Source organism: Cynocephalus volans, chromosome 3 (genome assembly GCF_027409185.1).
Source record: "Cynocephalus volans isolate mCynVol1 chromosome 3, mCynVol1.pri, whole genome shotgun sequence".
Lineage (NCBI taxonomy): Eukaryota > Metazoa > Chordata > Mammalia > Dermoptera > Cynocephalidae > Cynocephalus > Cynocephalus volans.
In genome coordinates this window covers 34198804-34213135 of record NC_084462.1, presented here as the reverse complement: position 1 = coordinate 34213135, position 14332 = coordinate 34198804, and the positions used below count along the sequence as shown (strand labels likewise).

The window sequence follows — 14332 nt, the reverse complement described above, 5'->3', positions numbered from 1 at the left end:
CCTACTTTTCTATCCAAAAGAAATGAAAGCATACATCCACACAAACATTTATATACAAGTATTTTTTGTTTGGTTGGTTTGGTTTGGAGGGTTTGTGTTTTGTTATGGTTTTTTTGGCAGTTGACTGGCTGGTGTGAGATCAACCTTTGACCTTGATATTATCAGCACCTTGCTCTAAACAAATGAGCTAACAGGCCAGCCTATGAATGTTTATAGCAGTATTTTTCATAATAGCCAAAAAGTGGAAACAACCCAAATGCCCATCAGCAGAGGGTGGGATTTAGCCTGAGGGCCATAGTTTGCTGGCCCTGATTTAATTGACAAAGCTTGGGGGATGGGGGGAAGCTTATAACACCAAGGTCAAGAGTTCTGAGGATCCCTGTACCAGGCAGCTGACAATAAAAAACAAACAAAAAAGAAATGATAAATCTATTTATTTCCTCCCAGCAGTTACCTAATGGTGAACACAAGAAGCATGCTCATTACACAAGTAATAAAATGCCAGCTTTTACCGTTCTGATTTAATACTGTTTTTTTTTGAAATCCTATTATAATAGAAAAAACAGAAACAAAATATATAACAATATAAAGCCTCAATAATTAAGAAGATAAGAATAGATTATTGGCTGTTGGTCAGTGCCTGGAATAGGAAATGGAAAGAAAAAAAAATGATATTTAGGGTTTGATGGTGTTCTTTTCTTCTTTTCCAGTCTCCATACTTTCTGCAATTTGGTATTTCTTTGGTAGTTAAGAATATTTTTAATTTTGAAACATTGGGATAGTTTCCTAAAATAATTTGAAGTATAAAAGGATATCTAATTCAACAAAAGATTTTGAGCATTTTTTCCTTGAAATATATCCATTAATTTTTTTCTGTTTTTCTTTTGGGGAGGAGGTGTCTGTATATGTCTTTGAGGTAGTTATGTTAACTCTTAACATTTTGTTTGGAAACTTGCTGTGCCCGTTTCTTAAGCTGGCATTTCATAGCATCATTCTCCCACAATGTGGGAGGCCATGTGTGGTTGGGGAATAGCCTCGGGTGTGGGTTACTTGACAGATCCAACCTTTAGTTTCTTGATCTTTAAATGAGAACTGTGAAATAAAATTAAAAGAACAAAAAAAAAAAAAAAAAAACCATAAATGAGAACCTATTGCTTTTACTTACTTTGAACTTATATACAGTCGTGCATCATTTAATGATGGGGATATGTTCTGTACATCATTAGAGGATTTCATCATTTTGTGAACATCATAGATTTACTCACACAAATCTACATTATATAGCCTATTACACACCTAGTCTGTAGGGTGTAACCTATGGCTCCTAGGCCAAAATCTGGACAGCGTGTTTCTGTACTAAATACTGTAGGTAACTGTAACACAGTGTAAGTAAGTATGCATCTAAACATAGAAAAGGTACAGTAAAAATACGGTACAAAAGATTCACACTGGTGCACCGGTATAGGACACTCACCACGAATGGAGGCTGCAGGACTGGAGGCTGCTCGGAGGGAGTCGGTGAGTGAGTGCAGAGTGAGCGTGGAGCCCAGCACAGTGCCGGCCCCGCTCTAGACTCTAGACACTGCACACGGGCTACACGACGTTTATAAAAATATTTTTCAATAATAAGTTAACCTTAGCTTATTGTAGTTTTTTTACTTTATAAACTTAAAAAAAAATTTTTTTAACTTTTTGACTCTTTTAGCTTAAAACACAAACACACTGTACAGCTGTACAAAAATATTTTATGTCCTAATTCTATAAGCTGTTTTTCTATTTTATAAATTTATTTATTTTTTTCCTTTTTAAATTTTTTTGTTGAAAACTAGGACACACACATGTTAGCCCAGGCCTACCCGGTGTCAGGATCGTCTATTGACAATAACACACATGGAGCCGTCCTCTCCGAGGGTAACAACACCTTCTGGAATGCCTGCTGAAGGACCTGCCTGAGGCTGTTTTACAGTTAACTTTTTTATATTATGAGTAGAAAGAATACACTCTAAAACAATGATAAAAAGTATAATATAGTAGACACGTAAACCTGTAACACAGTTGTTAATTGTCATCAAGTATTTTGTACCATTAGAGCACAGTGTTATAACACCAAGGTCAAGGGTTCTGGTCCCCATGCCGGCCAGCCGCCAAAAGCCAAACGGAAAAAAAAGTACATGTACTGTCGTAACTGTGTGTGCTACACTCTTGTATGACTGGCAGCGCAGTAGGTTTGTTTACACCAGCGTCACTACACACACATGAGTACTGCAATGTTGCTCTTCAATGGCAATGATGTCGCTAGGCAATAGGTATTTTTCAGCTCTGTTATAGTCTTATGGGACCACTGTCCCATGTGCCCTCCATTGACTGAAACTTCTTTATGCTTCATGACTAGTCCTTTTTCAGTTATGAAATTTCTTGCTTTGCATTAAATAATTTCTAAGATCTCTTCCATCTCACACAAATGGTTCTATGATCTTTATTTCTAATGAATCTTTCCTTCTTGGATCATCAAAGGCTAAATAAGGCAAGTTAGAATTTCTTTTAATTTGAAAACTAAGAAATATTTGATTGCGTACTACTATTGTATATACTATTTTATCACGGATTTTTGTTTATGTTTTTTGTTCTTTTGTTTTTGACCTATAACTAATAATTAGTTTATTACAGAATAGGATCACTCACTAGTTTGATTTTTGCGTATTACTAGTTAAGACTTGCCCACCATGAAATCCACAGGGACGCACTCAGGTTATTCAGTTATTTAAAAAACAGCCGACCCCGTGGCTCACTCGGGAGAGTGCGGCGTTGAGAGCGCAGCAGTGCTCCCGCTGTGGGCGCGGGTTCGGATCGTATATAGGAATGGCCGGTGCGCTCACTGGCTGAGCGCAGTGCGGATGACGCCACGCCAAAGGTTGTGATCCCCTTACTGGTCACAAAAAAAAAAAACAGTTATTTAAAATCAATCCACGGGGCCGGCCAGTGGCTCACTTGGGCGAGTGTGGTGCTGATAATACCAAGGCCACTGGTTCGGATCCCTATATAGGAATGGCCGGTTAGCTCACTTGGGAGAGTGTGGTGCTGACAACACCAAGTCAAGGGGTAAGATACCCTTACTGGTCATCTTTTAAAAAAATTTTTTTTAATTTAAAAAAATTAAAAAGCAATCTACAAAGCCAGTTCAGCACTCAATTTACATTTTGGCACATAGGTAACTATTTAAGATGGTCTTCTCCTCTTCGGTAAACGCTTCTGATTATTACCAGTCTAAGGCAAGTATGTTTTCTTTGTCTACCATAACTGAATTAGCAAAATTCAGAATGAAATAAGTAATCTGGAATATTTATCACTATCAATGAAAGACAGTTTTATTCCTTCTGAGTTAGAATGCACTTTAATTTGCTTGATTTCAATAATTTACCGATCAGATTTGTAAATTTTTGTGAAGATATTGATCTCTTAATTCTAAATGTACGGTTAAAGAATTTAGTATTATTTGTGTGTAACATGAGGGCAATAGCAAAAGATCCCTCCTTTACCACAAAGGAACTTGAAGGCTTGGGGCAGGCCACTTGTGGCACTGAGCTCATGGAGGGTGACAGCAGAGGTGTTAAATGTGACCTTGAGGAGGCTGGCTCCACCATTCACAGCCAGATGCTCTGATTCCAGACTCCAGTGTGCCCATGATTCAGTGCCGATGAGGATTGCCTCCAGTAAGAGAGTACACTGGTCAAGCCAACTCAGGCACTTGTCCCTGGAGAGTTCTGTCCTCACTGTAAATATTAGTAGAATAGTGTCCTGCTTTATATATCTCCAGCTCTTTTAAATGAATTAGAATGAATCTGTCTTCCCAAGTCCTATCAACTCTGGGATGCTAAGGTGATTTTAGGCCAGAGCCTGGGCAGTGTTGAAATAAATTTACTGGGTAACCCATGTGTGGAACGTCTCGGTAGACTAACTGCTTCTTCTACATCATTTGAAGCCCGTTCCTTTTTTGTCTTTAATTCTAGAAAACTGCTTTTGGAAAAATAGACACTTTTAAACATTTAGGAATTCATATGCATCATTAAATATAAAAATAAAGTACCTGATGTGAGAAGGAAAGAAGGTGGTTAAATTAAAGAGCTGATACTTTTTGCTGCAGGAAATCTTAAAGAAGAAAGTTTAAGACAAGTGCTCAATTTTAACCAGTTTAATCACAGTTTTATGTTATACACATAGACACAATGTGTATTTGCACTTTCTTCCATATGTAGTACATAGTGAATGCCTTTGGGTATTTATCTTCCCAATGGTTTGCTCTGGTAAGAAAGAAAAAAGAAAAGCAGAAAACCAGAGGCAGCTTTGTCTAACGGTGGTAGTGATGGTCTGGAGCTCCGTCATCATGGCTCTTCCTGTGCTACTGTCCAGGAGGCTGCAGAGTCCCTCTTACGATGCTTGAGAGCTTGCCGTCTGCTTCTGCAAAGGTGTGAGCCCTTCACCCGTTTTGCACCCACCCAGGGTGGTCCCCTGCCTGCCTCGTATGCAGCACTCTTGTGCGTCTTGGGTGTTCTATGTCCAGCTTTCCCTCACTTTTTGAGTTGACAAGTCCTATCCTCTGCCAGTTTCCTGGACTTTATGTCAAGAATCAGCAGCTCCAGCACTTGTTCTCAAATTGCTGTTTGTATTTTTAGCAATCACTAAATACCGTACACTTCTCACAGAAGTTATTGTAGCTGCATACATGTGCATTTACATTTTACTTACATTAAAATAACTGCATTTGATAGTTTGATAATCATTAAAAAATAGTCTTCAGTCTGAACAACTTGCCGTGTTTGGAGATGAGTGTACTGATTTTTAACTTGCCTAGTTCAGTATCTGAACACTGCTTTTCTCTTACAGGGCTCGTGCAATTCGCTTCAGACAGGACAGTAACGAAGCAGTGGGAGGATTCTTCTCTCAGATTGGGCAACTGTACATGGTGCATCACCTCTGGGGTGTGTATTTTTTCCTTTGTTTTTGACTTAAGAGTTCATTAGTAAGTAAGTTGCACTAGGCAGTGGAATGAGTCAGTCAGTCACCTTAAACGCTACAGCAGATCTGAGCATCACAGGTGTGGCAAGTGCTGAGCTGGTGATGAGAAGTGTGATGGGGATGGGAGTGAGAGGTGGCACAGTCAGCTGTGGGAGATAGAGGGTGACAAAGCCACGGAGTGCCTTTCACGGGTGGTCCCAGCCTGCCTTTCTGTACCAACTTCCCACACTGCCGCAGAGGCAGGCCTGCATTTTATGCAGAGAGGCAGCTCCCACAGCCCTTCCCGGAAGCCCTTCTCTTGTCACCTTTCTTATCACCACCCAATTTTGTTAGGCACCGTTTTGGTATCTCCCAAGGCCTGGCTCAGATGTTACCCGCTCCCTGCAAGTACATGTCACTCTCCTCCTGAGCACCCGGAGCCTTGTGTTGTGCTGGGTGTCACAGTTGTGGCCATTCGTGCCTCTCTCTCTGCTAGCACAGGAGCTGCATCTCAGTGACAGCTCAGATAATAGTGCCAGCACATTCTGGGCACAGTTGTAAAAGTTTTTTAAAGTTAAAGGAAAAGCATAATTAATTTCCAGGCCATATCAATAAACTGAGAGCTGTTGGTTTGACCTGTTTGCTTTCAACAAGTGTTGAGACTCCATCTGCCCTGTGTGTTAGCCTCACAGGGTTTGCAGAGATAGGAATGACAGGTCTAACAAGGAATAAAGCAAACGAATAAATAACCATGGCGTGAGGCAGTGTGTGATAGGTAACATGGGGAGTTGGTTCAGGGTACTCTGGAGACATGAAAGGATATAAAATTACCTGTACTTGGGGAAAATCATAAAAGAATGTGAGCTACACTTCAGGAGCTAGATGGAATTGACAGGTGATGGTGGAGGGAAGGGCTGGAACCGTGATGGAGACAGGAGGTTATAAGAAGTACTCAGAAAACGACAAATAGTACAGACCGGCTAAATGGAACCTAAGTCTGAAGGGGTAAGTTGAGGCAAAAATAGTTTCTACATTGTGCTCCTGGAACCCTTCCTGTAGAGTCTGGGGAAGAGACCCATCCTCACTCTCAGCAATCACTCCTTCAGCCAAGGCTCCTGTGCTCAGCTCCGCCCCCCACACTGATCTTCCCTCTGCACTGAATGGTAGATGCCGCAACTTCAGCTCCGTAGAACACCAACGGGCAGCACCGTCCTGGAGGGCTGGGTTTTCTAGCTAGCTGAGGTTCAACCCTATCAGTATTAGAGTTTTCAAATGTAGTAGGTTTAGAAACAATCTTTAATGTGTTCTGCGTTTCCCTGACTTTTGAGATTATACTACATGTAATTTAACCTTTAGGGATTTGAGGTGTGGGTGAAGTAGTTTTTATTATTATTTCAGAAATAGTATATGTTCTGTCTAGAGGATATAAACTGAAAAGTCAGACCCCCGGCTCCTGCTCACCCTCCTGGACCTCCCTGTGCGTGGATGAGCCCAGGAATTGATGGGTCAGAGCAGATGGAGGAAGCTTGCCTGTCACCATGTGCTTTGGCACTCTGGTGGGAGTCAAGCCAGGCACGCACTCTGTTCACATCAGTACCTGTGGCGGGTCTGGGCAGGGACTCCCAGGCGAAGGAACTGCAAACGGGCAGGCACCTGGCATGAGTGGAAGAGCTCTCACTGAGGCTGTGGGGAGCACAGGGCAGATCCCTTAACTCTGTCCCATGGGGGGGACCCAAGGCTTCACAGAGCAGCAGCACGATGAGGAGGAGTCGCCAAGATGCTCTTCCCTTCAGGGGCACAGGCACCAGGAGCCATGCAGTGCGTGAGCATCCATGAGGGGCCACATTGCAGTGTGTTTGTGTCTTTTCAGTCCCTTTCTCCACCTTCCTTTCACACCAAGGTGTCCATTGTTGACCCCAGTCAGTGTCCCAAATATCCACTGCCCACTTCCTACTTTATAGGAAAAAGTATTGAGATATGCAAACATGAATTTTCAATTGCCCCAAAACTTACCCTCAGGTTTCCATTTGTTTTAGAGAAAGAGAACCAAGACTTAGCAGGCACCTCTCAGGTGTTGGTTATTTTACTTTTACACAAATCATCACCTTCGATCCTTACAACTGTCCCCCCCAGATGAGATTCCTGTGGCTCATAAGTGGTAGATAAATCGCCAGGAACCCACAGCTCTTCAGCAGCAGAGCCAGGCATAGGCCTCAGTGTGTCTGGCTCCAAGAAGGGTCAGAGCAGAGCAGGCCTCCTCTTGGCCCTATACCTGATGCCATCCCTCCCCCGCCGGGCTCGTGGCCTTGCTCCCACACCACCCTCAGTCAGGAGCATCCTCAAGTGCCATCTTTATTTATTTATTTTTTTTTTAAAGATGACTGGTAAGGGGATCTTAACCCTTGACTTGGTGTTGTCAGCACCACACTCACCCAGTGAGCTAACCGGCCATCCCTATATAGGGATCCGAACCCATGGCCTTGGTGTTATCAGCACCATGCTCTCCCGAGTGAGCCACAGGCTGGCCCTCAAGCACCATCTTTAAAAAGCCTCCCTAGCCCAAGTGTCTACGACAGATGAATGGATAAACAGAGTGTGGAATTTACATGCAATAAAACAGTATTTAGCCAAAAGAATAAAATTTCAGTACATGCTACAACATGGATGGAACTTGAGGACATTATGGGAAAATAAAGCCAAATGCAAAAGGACAAATATTGTATGAATTCACTTAGGTGAGGTACCTAGAATAAACAGAGCAACAGAGACAATTTAGAACAGAGGTTATCAGGGGATGGGGGAGGGAGACATGGTGGTATTGTTTAATGGATGCGGAGTTTTCATTGGGGATGATAAAAAAAGTTCTGGAGATGGATGGAAACAGGAGTTGCACAACAGTGAATGCTCTTAATGCCACTGAACTATACACTTAGAAATGGTTGGAGTAGTAAATTTTATGTTATGTATATTTTACCACCATAAAAACATTTTTTAATTAAAACTTAAAAAGCCTCCCCAACCTGTGTAGAGGGAAATTTGGTTTTAGATAGTTAAATTGGTAGGCCTACAGGAGTAGGTTTTCTTATAGGAAGAAGGAAGTCCTGTAGCACAGGGTGTATGTCCCGAAACAAACTAGACCTAGGCAGTCTTTTAGTCTTGACCGACACTGCAGACCGAGACAGCTAGCAGGCATTTTCCTGGTGAGTAGTTGAAAGGAACTTGCCCAGATTGGGAATCAGAAACCAAGGCATGCATAGGAGACACCTTTTGAAGTGTACCACATGACACCAAAGGCCTATGTGACGCTTTGACCATGCTGGCCCCTCTGCCTGGAGCACCTTTCTTGGCGTTCCTGTATGTCAGTGATGTCCTTGCCAACCTTTAGGAACAACCTGGTCAAATCACACTTTCCAGGCAGCTCTCGTCGGCCGCCTCCCAGTTCCCCTCATGGATTCTGTCCTCGCCTTCACCACAGCACTCAGCAGGCTTGGGCTGGCCTTTGCTCAGCTCTTTCTCTGCTGCATTGAACACCTTCTCTCACCCAGATCTGTGTAGCACTTTATAATGTTGAGCAAGATTAAATTTGATATTGCTTATCTGTGGTCTCATGATTTCTAGTTATGAATTTAACATGTTATTGAAGAGTTTCACTTGGTTTGTAAAGATATATCTTGGATTCACTAGAGAGGATTGTTTTGCTTCTCCCACAAGGCCTAATATCATTTTGCTCATATTAACGAGCACACAGTTTTCTCAGTTCTGTACTAAATGCTCAAAGTAGTCTCTGAGAAAACTAGATGACCAGCTAAGTCAGTATCTTAACGGATGTACTGTTGAACTGTAGTGCATTACATCTCACTTAAGTCTTTCTTTTGTGTGGTTATATTTAAGCTTACAAGGATCTTCAGACCAGGGAAGACATTCGCAATGCAGCATGGCATAAGCACGGCTGGGAGGAGTTGGTGTACTATACAGGTAATATTTCAACAGGTGCAAACTATTTGATTATTTTCATACTATTTCAATTATGTTCTTTCTCCCTGAAGCTAATAGGTATTTTTTTTTTAATAGTATGTTGCTGAGATGGTGAATTAATTATAAGGTTGGTGGGAGGGGAGATAGTCAATTTTTTCTTTAATACTTACACAACTTTTTTTTCAATAAAAAATATTTATTCTTTCAAGTATCTATGTTTCTGATATAGTTTTCAGACCCTCGAATGGTGTAAACTTTACATCATCACCTTTTTTTGTAAATTTCTATACAAGGTTAGTTCAAAAATTTCATGGAAAAATAGTATTGAAAGATAATACAAATCTTTCTATTACCTTTTTTTTTTTTTTTTTTTTCTTTCTTTTTGTCTTTTTCGTGACTGGCACTCAGCCAGTGAGTGCACCGGCCATTCCTATATGGGATCTGAACCCGCGGCGGGAGCGTCGCGGCGCTCCCAGCGCCGCACTCTCCCGAGTGCGCCACGGGCTCGGCCCTCTATTACCTTTTTGAAGTACCCTCGTATTCTCTGAAAATTATTACACAAATAACATTTTTTCTAAACTTGCCCTTTCTCATCAAAATTGTCAGCTCCCAAAAGCATAACTTAATATGTCAATTAAAAAGAGTTTTGAAATTTAATTTGATAAATTAGACTTTCCCTATCTACAGTGTACATGCGTATATACATACATAGATACATACTGTAGAACCCTGTTTGCTTGATTTTCATAAGAACACAATTAGGCTGAGTACAACCCAGAGGTAAATATCAATCACGTTGCATGTCAAGGATGTTTAAGCCCATATACTATCAAGAAAAGGAAACAATAATTTGTTCTAGAAAAAGGTATTATCTTGTCTTTTAGTTCAAAAAATCATGTGTGATTTTGCTGCTTACTCTTACACTTTCCATCAGTTCCCAGCAGCATGTGTTACTCAGCATTGACAGTTTTACAAGTATAGCGTATTTGTTTCTTTGTACAGGATACATTCAAACGTAATATTACTTGGTTTTATATAAATTTATTTTAGTTCAAAGAACCTTTCGAGAAATCACCATTTTTCTCACAATATGGGCTTTGCTAATTTCCCACAAATGAAACAAATCTCCAGGTTGGATGTTTTAGTTTTTTAACATCTCATGGGATGCTAGCTGATCTCTTACTAGCTTGTATATTTCTGCCCATGAGATCAGTCCTATGTTTTCCAAAACTCTATTCTGTTTTCAAGCAGCAGGTCTTCTGAACATTCTCGGCCACCTATTTGTTAATATGTGTTTACTGTAATGTGTTTGGAAAAGAACAAGCACAATAATCTTGATCCTGTTTTCAGTCCCACTTATTCAGGAAATGGAATCCAGAATCATGATCCCACTGAAGAGTTCGCCTCTCCAGTAAAGCTATAGAATGGAATGTGCCTACATAAATTTATGTGACAAGTATTTGTCATAAACTAATTTTAATTGTATATCAAGTGAAAAAGAAACACTGAAGTGTAAACTGCTGTATATAGCTTATGAGAGACCTCTTTTCTTTAAGATTTACATTATCACAAGAAAGGAAACTATTACAGCTGACTGATTGTAACAGTGCTGTGTAGTCCTCTTTGAAACATCCCTGTTTGTCGAATATTCCTCATAATACGTAGCCACCCCTTCCTACCCTCCAGGGAAAGAGGGTCCGAATTAAAATTAGAATCATCTCTAAATAAGGTTCCCACCATGAGAAAAATTAGCCAGTTCTTTATAAAAAGCAAATCTGTTGTATAATTACAGATTTTTAGACAAATTTCTTGTATCAGGAAGAAATAGAAATTTTGTCATGTTTCTCTAGCAGTTTTTTGAGTCCCAAACTAGGAACAAATTATCCAGTACCTGAAAATGTTTTAATTCACTCTCATTTTTAACCAGTCAACATAGTAAACAATTGTCATTACTAAGCTGGTAGAGGTGGACAAGGTGCATTTAATCAGTGATTCAGTCTTCACATAGTGCATCATGATGTGTCTATGTGAGAGAGAAAAAACTGGTTTGAAACTTGTATATCATGTGATTTTGGATGAACACCTCGAATAGCACTAATTTTTGTTTGTAATATTTTTCTGTAACAACCAAGTAGCACTAGGAAAAGAGGTCTTATTTTGTAAACAATTATTTGTGAGCTCAGACATTTCTCTGTTTAATTTTAGTAAGCTCACAACAGGTACTTCCAAGATCATGTATGAAGAGTGGCGCATGTTGAGATTTAAATTGGCGTAATGGCTGGCCATTTGGCTCACTTGGTTAGAGCGTGATGTTACAACACCAAGGTCAAGGGTTCACACCCCCGTACCAGCCAGCCACCAAAATAAATAAATAAATAAATTGACATAAAGCCATGTACTTTGTCCAGCTCCATTTGATTTAGTATTTTAATATAGTGTGCCAATTTTGTGACTGTAATCATGTGAAAGTCCTGTCAGAATGAAAAATTATGTCTGTCCCACAAATTAAAGAATTTATGTGTAAAATAAAGTGTGAATAAATCTCATATCAAATGTCAAACTTTTACATGTGAATGGTTTTCTCCAAGAACATTTAACTGTCAATAAAATCCTCTTACTTTTCACGTACTACATGCTTGGGATCTTTTTTTTAAGAACTCATGCTGAGAATGACGCAGTCAGTTTTGCAGAATAGCTTTTCACACAGGATTGAAGGAGGTGAGGAAGTCAGCCGGTGTCTGGGGAAAATCCCTCCACACTGAGGGAATGGCTACAGCACTGGCCCTGAGCAGGGTCATGCCTGGTGTGTGCTGAGAACAACAGAGGCCACTGCAGTTGAGCAGACAAGATGGGCAGGCGCCCAGCAAGGGCACGGCGCTGGGTCAGCAGGGTGTTGCAGGCTCTAAGTGAGATGGGATCTGCCAGAGGCTTTGAGCAGAGGAAGGGCATGATCTGACTCACATTTTAAATGGTGACTTGGATTATGGGTAGCAGTAGAAGTAGAGAGAATGGTCAGATTGTAGTATATTTTGATGGCAGAGCCAACATGATTTCCTGGACAATTGATTGTGGGGAGTGAATGAAAGAGAAAAGTCAAAAGTGAGCTAAGTTTTTGACTTGAGCAACTGGAAGAATGGGGGAATGGTGTAGGTCAGATTTGCAGGGGTGAAGATGAGGAATTCTGTTTTACTCATGTTGAGTTTGAGATGTCTTCCGCACATATCTAGGTGGGGATGTCAGGTATGCAGTTGGCTATGTGAGTCTGGAATTTGGGAGAGCGGTGTGGCCTGGAGATACACATTTGCAAATTGTCCGCACACAGAACTGAAAGTGAGGCTAGATGAGCTCACCAAGCCAGCGAGTGCAGCTAGAGAAGAGGACCAAGGTTGGAACTCAGGAAGTGGGTGTCACGGAAGCCAAGAGAAGAAGGTCATCAAGGATGAGCAGATCACCTGTGTCAAATGCTACCAGGAAGCTGGAACAGATGAGGTCTGAAAACTGATCATTAACTTAGCAACACATTGGTCATTGGTGACCTTTGACTAGAACATTCTATTATTAAGCTAGTTTATGAAATCATCACTTTATTTTAGAAATTCTTGCTCAGTTTGTCAAATCCTTTTACTAAACCCCTGTACTAGAATGAATCATATTATTTTGCCCCACTGTTAATTTTCACTGGCAATATTCAAAACTTCCAAATTCACTTTGCATTCATTTAGGTATAAGTCTGGTAAATACCACTTATACAAACCAACTCACGCATGAGAGGTTTCTAAGTGTGTTTCGTAAAGCAAGTGTTCCACCCATTGGACATCCCTACCACTTTTTAAAGCCCTCTTAGAACCCCTTTGCTCTCTTCCAAACAAGAACTTGATGGAACCTTCTTCTTTCCCCTTATTTTCACAACTGTTTATGAAGATCCTTTTGTTTCAGTTCCACATTATAATTTTGTTTTAATTTAGGATCTTTAAGGTGGAGAGCACCCCTCCAATGATTAGGAGAGACCCAAGATAGCAATAACGATTTTATTACTTACAGACCCTAGAGATACATGGCACGCTGGGGGGCCACACACAAGGAGGTCAGGGGAGGGAGGAACCCATGGACCAACACCTTTATTGGGATCTAGTGCATAACTAAACAGGTTTCCCAGGGGGAGTTCTAGTTGGCAGATTTAGAGCAAGCAGGCACAAGTTCCAGGAGGTCACACAGTGACTGCGAGGTGGTCACGTTTGGCGTATCTGCACAGTTTGTGAGGGTGTGAGGGTCAGCAGGGCCAGTCAAGCAATTGTCCCATTGGGAAGTGGTCACCAGGGAGCAGTTGTGTAAGGTGGGTGTCTGTATCAACCACATTGAGGAACTTGGGGGTGGGGGGTGTAGAACTGGAAACTGTCAAGGGTGACTGAACCCTGCTTCTGGTATGAGAAGGTCCAACTTACATTCAAAACAGATGCCAAGGCAACATAAAATTATAAGAATTCACTATAAACTTATTTCTTATTAAATTTATAGTTTAAGGCTGGCTGGTTTAGTTCAGTTAGTTGAGTGTGATGCTGATAATACCAAGGTCTGGGGTTCAATCCCTGTACTGGCCAGCCAAAAATTAAATAAAAACCACTTGGATATTTTGCATCCTTCTGTTCTTTCATCTATTGTATTAATATGTTAACACTTGTGATCACAGCGTGAAGTATTAGCTTGGGGTGGACCCTCTTGGCCCCGGTGCATTGTTAACTCTCTCCTGATAATGCACAAGAGAAAGAATGTGGTGGAACTCACTGGCCTGGGTTCCAGCTCTGAATATGACCTCAGACAGATCACTAACTGGTTAGCATGTTTCCCGTCTGTTAAAAACAGGACAGCAATGTCCATACTGCTGACCTCAGGGATGTGAGAATCACACGATGAGATGTCAAAACTCCTCGGGAAATGTGAAAATAAGTAGTAGTGTGACTCGTGGTCACTCGCCAAGTTTTCTGCACCTGATCATTAAAATCCTGAGGGTTGTAGAAGCAAAGGCTGTTGAGCGTGTGCCATCAGCCACTTGAAACTCTTGCTCACGCCGGCCCTTACTCTTGGGGGTGGCAGCCAGGTGAGCCTCCCTGGGGGTCCTGGAGAATCACTTGCTTCCAGCAGGAGAAAGAGAGATTCAGAAGAATCACTAAAGTGAGAGACCCAAGGAGAAAGAGGTCGGGGTAGGGGGTAAGAGACAGAAGATCCCTGGTTTTTTGGGGGGTTTTTTGAGCATATAAAAGCTTTGCGGGACTGTGATATTGTGGAATATGTATTTGGTCTTTGTCCCTGTTTCCTGGAATACAACTCCTAGAATCCGTAGAATCTCTAAAGTGATACCTTTTTGTAT

The 14332-nt window shown here is 41.2% G+C and overlaps 1 protein-coding gene across 3 annotated transcripts in view; it reads left to right on the top strand.

Moving 5' to 3' along the window:
* The window catches only part of NIPSNAP2 (nipsnap homolog 2), a 28433-nt gene extending 16842 nt beyond the window's left edge, over window positions 1–11591 (top strand). For all 3 annotated transcript variants that reach the window (XM_063089857.1, XM_063089858.1, XM_063089856.1), the window contains 3 exons: window positions 4882–4976; window positions 8884–8967; window positions 10318–11591. In XM_063089857.1, the coding sequence (XP_062945927.1) occupies window positions 4882–4976; window positions 8884–8967; window positions 10318–10382 (244 nt within the window). In that variant the 3' untranslated portion in view covers window positions 10383–11591. The remainder of the gene's footprint in view (window positions 1–4881; window positions 4977–8883; window positions 8968–10317) is intronic.
* Window positions 11592–14332: the final 2741 nt, after the last annotated feature.